This window comes from Podarcis erhardii (genome assembly GCF_964252035.2).
Source record: "Podarcis erhardii genome assembly, chromosome: 6".
Lineage (NCBI taxonomy): Eukaryota > Metazoa > Chordata > Lepidosauria > Squamata > Lacertidae > Podarcis > Podarcis erhardii.
Window position 1 is genome coordinate 32,584,134 of NC_138510.1, and position 13,916 is coordinate 32,598,049.

The 13,916-nt window shown below is 45.0% G+C and overlaps 1 protein-coding gene across 4 annotated transcripts; it reads right to left on the reverse strand.

Moving 5' to 3' along the window:
- Positions 1 to 346: 346 nt before the first annotated feature.
- LOC309344539 (alpha-1,6-mannosyl-glycoprotein 4-beta-N-acetylglucosaminyltransferase-like) lies at positions 347 to 12,622 on the reverse strand. Of its 4 annotated transcripts, XM_081867016.1 has the most exons (5): positions 12,486 to 12,582; positions 11,877 to 11,910; positions 10,674 to 10,853; positions 7,818 to 7,965; positions 347 to 3,965 (listed from the first exon to the last, which is right to left on the reverse strand). In XM_081867016.1, the coding sequence occupies exons 3-5, from the start codon at positions 10,773 to 10,775 to the stop codon at positions 2,821 to 2,823; spliced, it is 1,395 nt and encodes a 464-aa protein (XP_081723142.1). In that variant the 5' UTR covers positions 10,776 to 10,853; positions 11,877 to 11,910; positions 12,486 to 12,582; the 3' UTR covers positions 347 to 2,820. The 4 variants fall into 4 exon arrangements, with proteins under 4 accessions (XP_081723142.1, XP_081723140.1, XP_081723143.1 ...); XM_081867014.1 differs by lacking the exon at positions 11,877 to 11,910 and having other exon boundaries at positions 12,486 to 12,622; XM_081867017.1 differs by lacking the exons at positions 11,877 to 11,910; positions 12,486 to 12,582 and adding an exon at positions 12,382 to 12,458.
- Between the last annotated feature and the right edge of the window lie 1,294 nt (positions 12,623 to 13,916).

Genomic DNA, 13,916 nt, shown 5'->3' on the forward strand with positions numbered 1-13,916 from the left:
AAACCTACAGAATAGCTATGCAATGGATTGCCTGCACCTGAGAAAATCATGCAGTTGTTCCGTAGTGTTGAAAATGTTGGCTTTTATAAGCTCTGGAGAAAACTGAACAGGGAAAACAAGGGAGAGGGATGTTTTTGAGCACAATGTCATGCTAACGCCTCATAGAAGTGAGTGAACAAAGTGTGGCTAATCCACAGAAAATGGCTGACATGGAAGCAGGTGGCATGAGTTTGGCCTAGAGCACTAATGGCCAACATGATGTCCTCAATACATTATTGGACTATACCTCCCAATTATGACTTCCCTAAGTGAGAGTAAGCTCCTGAAGGAACACTGGATACTTACAGCATGTTGGAATATTTGGTTTATTCACAAAAACATAGACGTAGTAGAACATAGATGGCTACAAGCACCACTGCATTCATAGTCCACTGTCCCACATCAGATCCTCAGAGAGGCACACTGCACCCCAAAATACTCCTAGGTTCTTTGCTAATTCTCTGCCTCCTTCTCTTTGCTCAGTTGGTTGAGCATGATTCTCTTAATGTCAGAGTTGTGGGTTCAAGCCCCACATTGGGCAAGAGATTCCTGCATTGCAGGGGTTGAATCAGATGACCCTTATGGTCCCTTCCAACTCTACAATTTTATGATTCTGTGAAACTGCTTGAGTTGTTACTTCACACAGAGAGACCTACCATTAGTCCAGGGAGGGAGCTTTTGCATTTCAGAGTTGATATCTGCTCAACCATCATAGATACAAATAGCAAAGATCACTGGGTGTGGTTCCATATGTGCACAAGAGAGGTAGCAGCAGGTTTTGGGTGTGCAGAAGTACAAACAACTTTGTGTACGGGGAGTTCCAAAATGGTGCCCAAAGGCCACACAATGCTGAGTGGTGTTTGAGGGGAATGGGAAAGGAAATCTGGAAGGGGGGATGGAATGGAGCACCCTAGAATAGGGCAGGATTGGCTGGCTGGCATTGAGCAGGAACACTCCATACTTAAAACTTTTTGTTTCAGGTCCCATGCATTCTAAAAATCTAGCAGTCATTCTGTGCCATTAACATATATTCTTCCAAAGGAAAGTCTCCTGGTCATCAAGAGTTTTTTTAGATATACGAGACTGAAGTACCGTATGTCCTTTGTAGGAAGGGGTTTCTCAGATTTACAGTACAATGACATAGATTTAAGGTACAATGACATACTATTTCATGTTGATCAAAACTGGTAGTGGCTTAGTTCAGGACTGCATTTTGAGCACTAGTCGAGCAGATGAATTAAAAGGCAGATAATATGATAGAATTTAAAAAGTTAAATCTCGTTACCCCACTGAACCATAGAGCCTATCTGGCTAAATAATGGGAAATCTTAAATGCAGCAAGGATAACACACGTGAACAAACATGGCTGTTTAGGGGAAGCATCTTTAGAGACAATTTTTTTTTGCAAAAATGTTCTTCAAGTCATTTTGATGAGAAGTACGATACCACTCACTGCTACTGTCTTGTTGCACTGTCATTGGTGGGGTCGCTGTGCTACATTTTTGACCCTAGTACATTGTATCAGGTGCCAGAATCAGAATAATCTTTATTTGCATCAGCCGGTAGCCGTAGCAATAAAGTAAAAGACAATGTACTGAAGACAGAGGTAAAAACTTAACTATACAAAATACATTCTGGAAGTTTGCATTAATAATCAAATAATAGATCTTATTCTGATTGCCCCTGGTAAAAACTTGGCAGTTTTTGCTGTCACCTGATGATCTTGATCTGCTAGAAGAAAGGACACAATAGCAATGGTTGAGTGACCTGGTATGGATAGTAGTAACCTCACTCCTGAAATCTTTATAAAGAGTGCAAGCTAGAAGCACATGAACTACAGACTCAATATTGCCATCTCCAAATGGGCATAAGTGTCTTTCCACTCACTGAGAGAAGTGAGGTTACAGGGAACCAGGCAGAGGGCCTTCTCGGTAGTGACATCCACCCTGTGGAATGCCCTCCCATCAGATGTCAAAGAGATAAACAACTACATGACTTTCAGAAGACATCTGAAGGTAACATCTGTTTCAGGAAGTTTTTGATGCTTGATGGTTTTTATATTCTATTGGAAGCCACCCAGCGTGGCTGCAGCAACCCAGTCAGATGGGTGGGATATAAGTAATAAATCATCATCATCATCAACATCAGAGTTTGCATTCTTGGTCATAATAAAGCTGCTATGGTAGTTACAAATCTTTGCATTCACCAATCATGCAGTATTTTGAACTGCACCCAAAGAGTGATATTCTCTCCTTAAGTTCTCTGTGTCACCAGATTGGCACAGCTTGTGCCCATCTTCATATTCATGATCCCATTGACATTCCCTTTTTTAAAAATAGTGTGTAGCTGCACATAGAAATGTTAACGTAACTGGAGGATGAAAGAGAGAAACCACCTCACAGGACTTTTCTTGGCTTACTGCCACCCATAGCTACTCAGCCTAGGAAGGAAGTGAGCTGTGATTTTGCAATCACATCTGTGCATCAGGGAGGCAAAAGAGTGGAGGAAGGACACTGTCCACCAGTTCTCTAGCTCTAGTACTGTCCATCATGTTGATTGCCATCTGAAAATCTAAGTTCCTAAGGCAAAAAAAATTCTCTGTTCCATCCTGTGTTCCAAATGCTTTTTTGCGCTTGGAGGCTAATCTCCCCTCTGTTGAATTACAGATCTGGTGTAGGATGTTTAATTACTGGCTTTGGCTAAATTAAAACCCCATCGGTCTACCACCCTTAGTATCACAAGATTGTCATGAGAGCGCTTGAACTAAAATTGTCATCCAGTTCAGGGACCAGCCTTTGTCCAGATGCTTATGCTGCTTATGATCAGCCACTCACTCTGAGTCGTAGTTACTGTAATGCGCACACACTCAGGGGCAGAGGCAGTCCTGCCTTCCAGGCCTTGCTTGTCAAAGCTTCCATGCTCAAAGTGTCCAATTGGGGTGTAGCTAGTACAGCGCAAGCCACCCCGGCCCTTCTGGGTGCCCAACTCCACAATCCCCGCCCGGAGATAGTCTCCTGGGCGCTGTTTGGAGCCTGTGAGGATCTGGATGCGGAAGATTTGGGTAGCTTGCTTAAAAACAATCGTGAATGAATTCCCAGCAGAGGGGTCCTTGCCCCAGAAGTAGTCTTCCATGTTGCTGTAAGCCTTGCTGGGAAGGTAATTCTCAAACGTCTTAATATCTGTAGTCATATCTGCAGGAGGGTTGTCGGGGTGTGTGGAGAGGTCCTCTTCAAAGTCTTCATCTTTCAGCTTGTTTACTGTGCCCTGGAAGGAAGAGTAGTGGCCAATGTGCTGAAAGAGGGATGGCTTGAAACGGATTGCGTCCTTCTGGGTAAGAAGGAGGCGGAAATGCACGAAAAGCCAGTCGCAGGGCATCTCTTGGTAAAAGAGCAGAAGGAACTGAGCGAGACGGGGCAGGTCGCTGGAGTGGTAAAGCTTGCCAATGTAGCCAAGCTTGGAGAACTCCAGGGTAACCCAGGGGGAGCCTTCCCGAGATACCACAGACTTTCTGATGGCCGTGGAGAAGGACTTGGAACAACGGACGTCATCCTCAATCATGAGAAAGTAGGTGGAGAGGTTGGCTGCAAAGTTCATGAGGTAGGCGTAATCCACATTCTGCTTCGATCTGAATCGCACACGGTCTTCGGCATCGTTGAAATTCCGTTTCAGGCCTTCCAAGGGAGGGTAGTATTCAGAAGGCGCATGGATGACCAGCAGGCGGCCCAGCAAGACTTGCGGAGCAAACCTCTTGGCAATTTTCTCCAGTGCTTGAGAATTCCACTCCTGGTCTGGATCAGCTAAGTGGACCACCACCACCATCTCTCTCAGCTCTTCACGCGTTGATTGTTGAAAGATGGACTGCAGGGTTTCCAGAAGGTAGTTCTCTTGCTTCCGCTTGACAGAACACAGCCCCACAGTCAGAAACTCTGAAATCAGGAGCCAAAGGGGAGACACCTCATGAACGCAAGACAGCAGATTATAACAGGCATATTGTTTCCAATCAATGGGAAAAGCAGTTCCTTGCATCTACACAAATCCGCAAGAACATCGCTAAATCAAAGTGGCTGGCAGTAAATTCAAGACAGACAAATGAAAGTGCTTTTTCACTGAAGTAGGCTTCTTTCAAAGCATGCATTTGTGAATCCAGGATTTTATTCTGGAAAAATCTCTAGCTAATGTCAGACCAACATTTAGCAAAACTGTTGTTTAGAGTTGCAGAATAGAAAAGGCTAAGTACAGTGTTGTTACTGTTTGATGCAGAGTTATTCAATTTCTGCTAAAATGTCATCTCAGGACATTTCTGACCATAATTTTTTGCTGAAGTTGACAAAACGGACTTGGAATATATGAAGAATTCAAGGTCAGCTTAGTATATTAAAAATAAACTTGACCATTAAAGGGTTGCATGTCTGGGGATGATTTTTCCCACCCTGTTAGCTTTATGAGTTTGGATTTCAAACTCTGCTCACTCAACATGCGCCTGGATGAGGCCAACAAATGACCATCTTTGTGTATGAAATGATCAGCCCAGATCAAAACCTTTGTGCTCTACATCTTCAACTGGCTTTTATGTAACTCGCCTGGAGATGAATTCTTCTGTTAATTTCAGAATGTTCTGAAATCCTAAATTTCAAATTTAGATAGGTCCTGGCTAACATAGACATGTTTGTTGCACAAGTCCTATTCACTAGTAGCAAGAAAGTGATAGTGTGCACTTTTGACCCATAAGATGGTTGTGTTGTACCAAAGGTGGACGGCTCTGGAAGCTATGCTTACATAATCTTGGCACTCACGATACGCCTACAATTAATTGGTAGTTGCTATGGCTCTGAGCTCATATATGTTTACACATGCCTGATTTGATATCCTAATTGGTTTGCTTTGATGGTACCCTTATCAGTGGGAACTGGGATGTTGGGCGCAGAGCCCAGAAGAAGAACTACCTATCATGTTTTGAGTATTGGCTATCTGCAACTTGGTTAGGTGGCTGACACAGACTGCCCTGCTGTATAAATACTGTATATATCTTTGCTTGGGTGCAGACAAGCTGTCTCCTTGCTGTAGAGTCCGTCCCACAGAAGGCTTTGAGCCAGGGCAAGGGGAACAGGCAGGCTGCTTTGCTGTAAGCCCATACCTGTCTTCAATAAAGCCTCAGAACTCTGGTGGTTAAGACTCTTCTTGGAACTCCTGCTTCTCGCAAACCCCCATAGGCTTTTTTCCAGCTCGGAGCCTGCGGCTTGGGTTCACAACAACATTGTTGAGTGCCAATGGGATTTTAAAAATCAGAATGTTTTAGGAAACACGACAATTAGAAGTTTTGAAACGAGGTTGCCTGGAAGATCTGGGCAATCTGAGCAAAAGTGAAAAGAATATGATATATATGCTCCTTCGCTCTCTTAAAAAAACACACCCTGTGAATTTTACCTGTGGTACAGCAGCACGAATGTTTCTGTACCTGTCCCAGCATCAAATCAGAAAACATAGGAAAAATCACCCACACATGAAGTGACAGCAAAGCACAGGTGAGCATAAGGCTGAGAGGATGGCCCAGGTTTGTTCCGCTATCATTTCCATTTGCTGAGAAGGGAGGTGAGGGACCATCATGCGTCTATGCAGGGCATAGGTTGCCTTGAATGTGCGTGCACACAAAGAGGACATGAAGGTGTTGTTGTTTGTGCCCATGCACACCTGACTACTTTTGGTGCATTGCAAGCCAGTGATCCTCCAACACCGAGGCAGTGGGAGAGGATATAGCTGCAGTGCCTCATACCCCTTTCCACTGCCTCTCCCTCCATTTCCTTCCCCACATCTGTGGTACTATAGGAACCCAGTGGCCTCCTGAGTACGGTGGACAAGGAAGGCAGGTGAGCAAAAATATGTTTTTTGGATGGGAAGAAAGATTTTCCATTGTCTGAGCCACTATGCCTCTGAATACCAATTGCTGTGAATTGCAGGTGGGCAGAGTGCTGATACACCCATGTTCAATTTACAGGTTTCCCACAGGTCAGCCACTGTGAGAACAGGATGATGTTCTAGATGGGAACAGGCCTGATCCATCAGGCTTGCCTTCCGTTCTTATGAGATGCATCAACCACATCCTCACCTGTTGCCTTGGAAAATGAGCAAATGGACAGAAGGGGCAATTGCCCCTTTCCTTCTTTCCCTGATAGCAAGCACAATAGTTGAGGAAAGCTATGCGTTCCTGTACACTGTAAGCTTCCAGCTCTATTTCCCCACTGGGTGGCAGTGTAAGGCCAGAAATGAACAGAAAACCCATCCAGGTAAAGAAGGAAGCAGCCACAAGGGGCTCTCTTCTGTCTCAGATTTACAACCTTGCTGGCAGAAAGTGAGGAGGAATTAAAGAACCTTTTAATGAGAGAGTGAAAGAAGAGAGCACAAAATATGGTCTGAAGCTCAACATCAAAAAAACTAAGATCATGGCCACTGGTCCCATCACCTCCTGGCAAATAGAAGGAGAAGAAATGGAGGCAGTGAGAGATTTTACTTTCTCGGGTTCCATGATCACTGCAGATGGTGACAGCAGCCACAAAATTAAAAGACGCCTGCTTCTTGGGAGAAAAGCAATGACAAACCTAGACAGCATCTTAAAAAGCAGAGACATCACCTTGCTGACAAAGGTCCGCATAGTTAAAGCTATGCTTTTCCCAGTAGTGATGTATGGAAGTGAGAGCTGGACCATAAAGAAGGCTGATCACCAAAGAATTGATGCTTTTGAATTATGTTGCTGGAGGAGACTCTTGAGAGTCCCATGGACTGCAAGAAGATCAAACCTCTCCATTCTGAAGGAAATCAGCCCTGAGTGCTCACTGGAAGGACAGATCATGAAGCTGAGGCTCCAATACTTTGGCCACCTCATGAGAAGAGAAGACTCCCTGGAAAAGGCCCTAATGTTGGGAAAGATGGAGGGCACAAAGAGAAGGGGACAACAGAGGACGTGATGGTTGGACAGTGTTCTCAAAGCTACTAACATGAGTTTGACCAAACTGCGGGAGGCAGTGGAAGACAGAAGTGCCTGGCGTGCTCTGGTCCATGGGGTCACAAAGACTTGGACATGACTAAACAACTAAACAGCAACAAAGGCAAACTAAGGCCCAATCACCTTCTAAATCTGGCCCGCAGAATGTCCGGGAATCAGCGTGTTTTTACATGAGTAGAATGTGTACTTTTATTTAAAATGCATCTCTGAGTTATTTGTGGGGCATAGAAATTCGTTCATATTTCCCCCCCAAAAAATATAGTCTGGCCCCCCACAAGGTCTGAGGGACGGTGGACCAGCCCCCTGCTTAAAAAGTTTGCTGACCCTTGCCCTAGAATTAAAGGCAGAAACATGGTTCCACTGCAGAAGTCTGAGCTTAGCAAAAGATGAAGTCCTAGTAGTGAGCCCACAAAGGCACCCCACATTCCCAGTTCTCTCTGATCACATCCGCACCATAAATTTAAAGCACTCTCATGGAACTTTAGCTGTCATGACTTCCTCCAAAGACTCCTGGGAGCTGTGGTCTGTTAAGGGCACTGACCACAAAGACCTGCAGTTCCCAGGATTCTTTGGGTGAGAGCTATGACTGTTAAAGTGGTACAAGAATACATAAAAGGCATGGTGCCGATGTGACAGATCTGTGCATGCACAGTCCACATTCTCTTGCGACAGCCTGAAATGCAAATTTCTTCTATGCAAACATGGACTTCTGAAATGGACCCATTGCCTGCTTTGCACCTTCTAATTTTGATCTGCCCTTTGGGAGGTGTGCTGTACTCACTTTTCTGGGGTGGGGGGATGCCAGCAAGATAGCGATAAGAGATGTTCGGGAAGTTGGTGGCATTCCCTAGCTTTTGGAGGCTACGTTGGTTCCAGTCAGTGTGCAATTGCTGTAGCCCTACATCCTGGGCCCACTGTCGTACTTCCCTCTGTGAAAAAACAGGACAACAACACTTAGAAGAAAGTATATGTTCCGGAGCACATCTGTGGACCAACACAATGGGCTCTACATCTCTAGATATGGAGACAACAAGCAAGGTAGGTTCTTGGCAACTCCCAACGTTACCACTATCACTGCTCAAAACAGGGTAGCTGAGTGCCTATCAGTTTGGAAGCAGAAAGGGGATGGCTAATAATAATAATAATAATTTATTTATACCCTGCCCTTCTGGCTGGGCTTCTCCGGCCACTCTTAGCGGCTTCCAAGAAAATATTAAGCTTCCCTAAACAGGGCTGCCTTCGGATGTCTTCTAAAAGTCTGATTGTTGTTCTCTTTGACATCTGGTGGGAGGGCGTTCCACAGGGCAGGTGCCACTACTGAGAAGGCCCTTTACCTGGTTCCCTGTAACTTGGCTTCTCGCAGTGAGGGAACTGCCAGAAGGCCCTTGGCGCTGGACCTCAGTGTCCAGGTAGAACGATGGGGGTGGAGACGCTCCTTCAGGTATACTGGACTGAGGCCATTTAGGGCTTTAAAGGTCAGCACCAACACTTTGATTTGTGCTTAGAAATGTACTGGGAGCCAATGTAGGTTTTTCAAGACTGGAGTTATGTGGTCTCAGCAGCTGCACCCAGTCACCAGTCTGGCTGCTGCATTCTGGATTAGCATTCTGGATTAACTTCCGGGTCACCTTCAAAGGTAGCCCCACATAGAGCACATTGCAGTAGTCCCTATTGCCCAACCTCCAGAACATGCACTCAGAGAACTGGATCTTCCCAATAGGACACCTGGTGCAAACTAATGACTTCCTAAAAATCACTGCAACCCCCCCCCCCACCCACAAGGCCTGGGTTGCTGTGCATAGGAGAAACCTGATGGACAAGCAGCAGCTAGGACAGGCCCATCTGCTTCATCCAACCAAGTCTCTGTTACACATGCCAGATCAAGTCCTCCATCCACAATCAAGTGATGGATCACAATGGTTTTATGGATCATTGACCTGTTATTGCACAGCAGCACCTTCAGGTCGTGTGGGTATCCCTTGCTGATTTCAGTAACCGTCCGGTCAAGACCAGACCTGGAGGCAGGGATAGTCCTCAAACAACGACTAAGCCTGCCTCCTCGGTAATGACGTGGTCTGGTCTTAGCGTAACTCCTCCTCCTACCCGTGATCACTGAGATCGGTTGTCCCAGTGCATCCCCCCCTGTGGAACCTGCCCCAGCCATTTTGTTGGCTGGGACCCACTCCCAGGCAGCCCTGACCCCACCCCTTAAAATCAAATTAAAACCTATACAACAACAACAACAAAACAATAAAAACCAAAAACAGTAAAAGATACAAACACACCAAAATTAAACAAATTCCCACACCCGACTAAACATCCATCACACCCCGAGGCCTCCTTGGAGCCTTATAAGTTGTGGTGGTGAGTATGGGACCTGCCCCCAGGTCCAAGGTGGAAAATGGGCTTCATACTCAAGGGACTCCCAAGGTATGCGGAATGATAAGTTTGTAGAATCATAGAATTGCAGAGAGGGACCTGCCTTAAATGTATGGTGTGTATGCAGTCAGCATAAACTCCTGTTGTTGTTGTTGTTGTGTGTAAGCATACTTGCTTCCTAGCTACAGCTACATGAAAACCCCGGGTTTCTCCATTATCTGTAATGAACAGCTGATTATGTGTGCCTATCAATGACATAAACCACCAAGGGAAGTCGACACACATAATAATGTTGGGTGTTAATTTTCAGAGGAGTAGGAAGAAAATGGGTAGCAGAGGGAATGGTTTGTTCGAGCTGCTTGCAGTTGAGAAAGAATGCTGGAGGAGAGGTTGTTGGGTACAGTACAAGCCTTCCCTGCAATATATTGTGGCATGTTTCAGGAGGGAGAAAAGAAGGAAATGACACCTTTTGCCTTTCCTAGTCTTTAGAGCCAGTCACACTCCACCGGCTGCTATTTAGCAATACAATGTGAAGTTTAGGGTTGGCAGCCTCCCCCTCCCCCACTGCCTGCCCGCTGCAACCTGAGCCCTCTAGAGCTACATAACACAGGTGGATGTAGGAGTCCCTTCTACCTTTCAAAACCTCCCCCTGTCCCAAGAGGTCTAAGCAGCCCTGAACAAGAGTACTTTTCTTAGGGGGTGGGGATTCACCACAATGTATTTTTGTAGGAATCACTTGGAAGGATTAGAATGAGGAATCAGAATCCAACATATATATGGTGATTTGATGCTTGTCACGTTCAATCCATGTTCCTGCTATCGAGTGAGAGAGTGGGTGCAAGACCAGTTTCTGAGGAAAAGAGGAAGAAGACCCTACATCTGATTTCAGGGTACCATTACAAAGGCTTAACATTTTCAATCCCATCAGTTATTAATTGTTTATCCCCAATGAAGCACCTTTTGGCTTTTCTGCCTCAGTCATCAGAGTGTCCACAGCTGCCTTTGATCCCCTCTCCCCAATGAAGGACGTGTCACCAGTTAAATGTAAGAATCTGGATCCCCACCCCCCTGCCACAAAGACGGGGGTGGGCGTGGGGAGTCAGGTCCCTATAATCCCTGAAGATATTTTGCAGAAATGTCTCGACAGAATCCCTGGCTTCTAGCCAAACAGCAGAACAACAGGATGGGAGCAGCAAGGCCTGTTGGGTATCAGTTTCCTTTTATTCTGCCCAGAACATGTGGTTTATGCTATACTCACCGTCTCAGAATCCTCTTGGGTCCAAGGAGACAGACTTACGAGGAGCAGGAACACAAGCAGGGAAATAGCTGCTGCAAGTGAACGCCTTAAGAAGAACCGCATGGCAACTGGAAGCCTGGATATGAGGGCTCCTTCCTAGAGGCTGGCAACTCCACAGGCCCTGGGTCCTCACGCTGTTACCTGGGGGGTGGTAATGAAGATCTGAGTAGAAAGGCTGAGATCTGTGTTCTTTTCTTTTCTTCTAATAAATAGTAGTAGTAGTAGTAGTAGTAGTAATAATAATAATAATAATAATAATAAACCTTTATTGTCACTACACCACCTGTGTGCAGTGAAATTAAACAAGTCCCACTATACACTCAGTGTTGTTCACGCTCTGTGTGCTTGTCGGAAGTCAATTACACCACTATTTTTTTTTTCCATTCAGCAGCCCAACAGCCCAAACTGTTCTCTAATCTCTTGGTGCGGCTGACTATACTTCTGTATCTCCTGCCCAAAGGTAGGAGATTAAAGAAGTGCTGGCCAGGGTGTGAGTCGTCTCTAAGAATTTTCCTCGCTCTCCTGAGGCAGCGGTCTCCCACGATGTCATCTAGTGAACTCTGAGGACAGCCCATGATGTCATGTGCTGTATTCACCACCCTCCGTAGGGACTTCCTGTCCGTGGCTGTCAAACCAGCATACCACATTGTTATACAGTATGAAAGGACACTTTCTATTGTGGCCCGGTAGAAGGAGATCATCAATTTTTGTTTGACATTGTTCTTTTGCAAGACCCTGAGGAAATGGAGTCTCTGTTGGGCCTTCCTAACCACCTGGGTTGTATTGATTTTCCAAGTGAGGTCTTCACTAAGGTAAACTCCCAGGAATTTAAAGGAAGAGACTCTCTCCACACCCCCCCCCCCGATATACAACGGGCTAGTTCCTCTCTCTTCCTCCAAAAGTCCAACACCATCTCCTTTGTCTTGCTGATATTTAGGTGCAAGTTCTTCTCTAGCCACCATGTGGAGACTTTTTGAACCTGCTCCCTATACGCTGATTCATCTCCACCTGTAATTAGACCCATTATGGTGATATCATCTGCAAACTTAATAAATGCAGTGGATGGATCAGATAAAATGCAGAATTTCACATTGCCATATATAGTAACCCTGAAACAACGTAAGTTTAAGGTTCCTTTACCCAACTCTCTTTATAAATATCTACCTGAACTAGTATGTGGCTGACACTGGGAAACTCCCTGTAAAGAAAATAAACAGAAGGGAATGAAAGCAAAATAGGTTAGACCACAAACAAAGTATATGGTAGAATATTTTCATTTATTTTATTTTTTCTATAAATTGATAATCTGCACATTTATAAATATGAAACAAGGCAGAGTACAAAACATCAGGATAATGTCAACAAAATACTAATAAAACAGCCATAAAACATCCAAAAATATCAATTAATTCTGATTGGCCTAATATCTGCACCTCACCTTTTAAAGTGATGCTAGAGAGGTTTAAGATTGTAACTCTACACCCCCTTTCAAGTCGGGAGGAAGTCCCACTGAATTCAACGACTCTGCTTCAAAGTAAAAAAAGCACAGGACAGGGCTGCACATCTGCCCACAATACTATTCCCTGTGCAGCCAACACTCACACAAGGCAAGCTCTCCTTTCTTTAATAAGATCTCCCAGCCCGAAAGCAAAATCAGTGCTGCTCTTACCCAGCCACTTCCTGCTCAGTGCATTTGGCAATCAGACGTTAGTGTTTCCATTTAGCACCAAAATGAGATGCAAACTAGCATAGCCTAAGCACTACTCAGCCTACCTTTTCACAGACCTTTGTCCCGTCCCAGCAGGGCAGAGTGCACCTCTCTATTTCTTCATCCAGTGGGTTCCTGTCATGGGTGTGGCTGAGCAGGTGGCTGGAAGTGACAGCAGCAAAAGAAGGAACCTGAAAGTCATGCTCCATTGAGAAGTGATGTATTGTGAAGGACCCCAGTCTTCAAAGTCTCCCAGATAGGTTGGCTATAGAGAAAGGCATCATCCTAGCCAAGGGAGGGACAAGTGCTTTCCAGCAAAGCACAGGATTCAGAATGCTCTTCCAAGAGCCGAGTGATGCAACCAGACTTCCACAACCATCCTTTCCACTGGCAGCTGGCAAGGACCCAGGTATTTTCAAGATTCTCTCATCATTTGCTCTCTTCTCCACATCAGGTGGCTCTTTGCCCCAGTCTTAGGCAGATAATACGAGGGGAAATGCCTGCGGAGAAAGCAAATGTTTGTCTCAGAAACATTATACACCTATAGAGCTCTCTCCATATATTATTTATACTACAGAGTCAGCACAGCTAATGCTCTTTCCACTTAGCTTTTATTGCTTAACCACTTCCCGGCAGTTTCAGCAGAGACTATCCATGACAAATCAGTGAACAGATGTGTGGTCAGAAGCCTCCCCATTGGCCCAAGGCAGAGCCAGTCAATAAGGCCTTTGTTGTACATTGAAGAAAGGAAAGCAAATACAGAAAGAATTGGAGGAAGCAACTCTCAAGACACTGAAACCCAGAGCAGGATAAACATCTGCAGCCTGCACTTGTGTATTTAGAAGAACACGATCTTACGCGTACCTACTCAGAAGAAGTAAGCCCCACTGAATTGTGTGAGATTCTGGCCAATCCAGTTTATTGAGCACTCATTCTGATTCATTTGCAGGGATATTAAACAAGCAAGTTGTGGCAACCAAGTGCTGTCCTACACTTCCTTGTGCATTGCTTCCCTGTTTGCAAAAAGTCTGATTCTGGGTGGGTGGGGAAAGCAGGCTTGTTGTGCAAGAACACCAAATCAACATCAATTGTGCAACGTGAATTTGCAGTTGAATCCCAACAGAAAATAGCAACTGTCTGAAAGTGTCCTTACTCCCAGGTGAGTGGGCATAAAATTCCATCCTCCATAAATATGGACAAAACCGACATTTGGAAGACATAACTGTAGGATAGGAATGGTTTGCCTTGTGGGTGAGTTATTGCAACAGGAATGGAGAGATGGTCCCTTCTGCAACATGCAGCTTGCATGTCACTTAAAGAGCTATCAAAACTCCAAAGGCAATGAGGTAGTGAGATCTGAGCTGAGCGATCAGATCTCTGGGAATTTTGTTAGGTGCGTTGTCCATACCTATTCAGCAGGTATTGAGGAACATGGGTTACAAACTAGGTCTGTGTAAACATACATTTAAATACATTTAAAATACATTTAAACATAC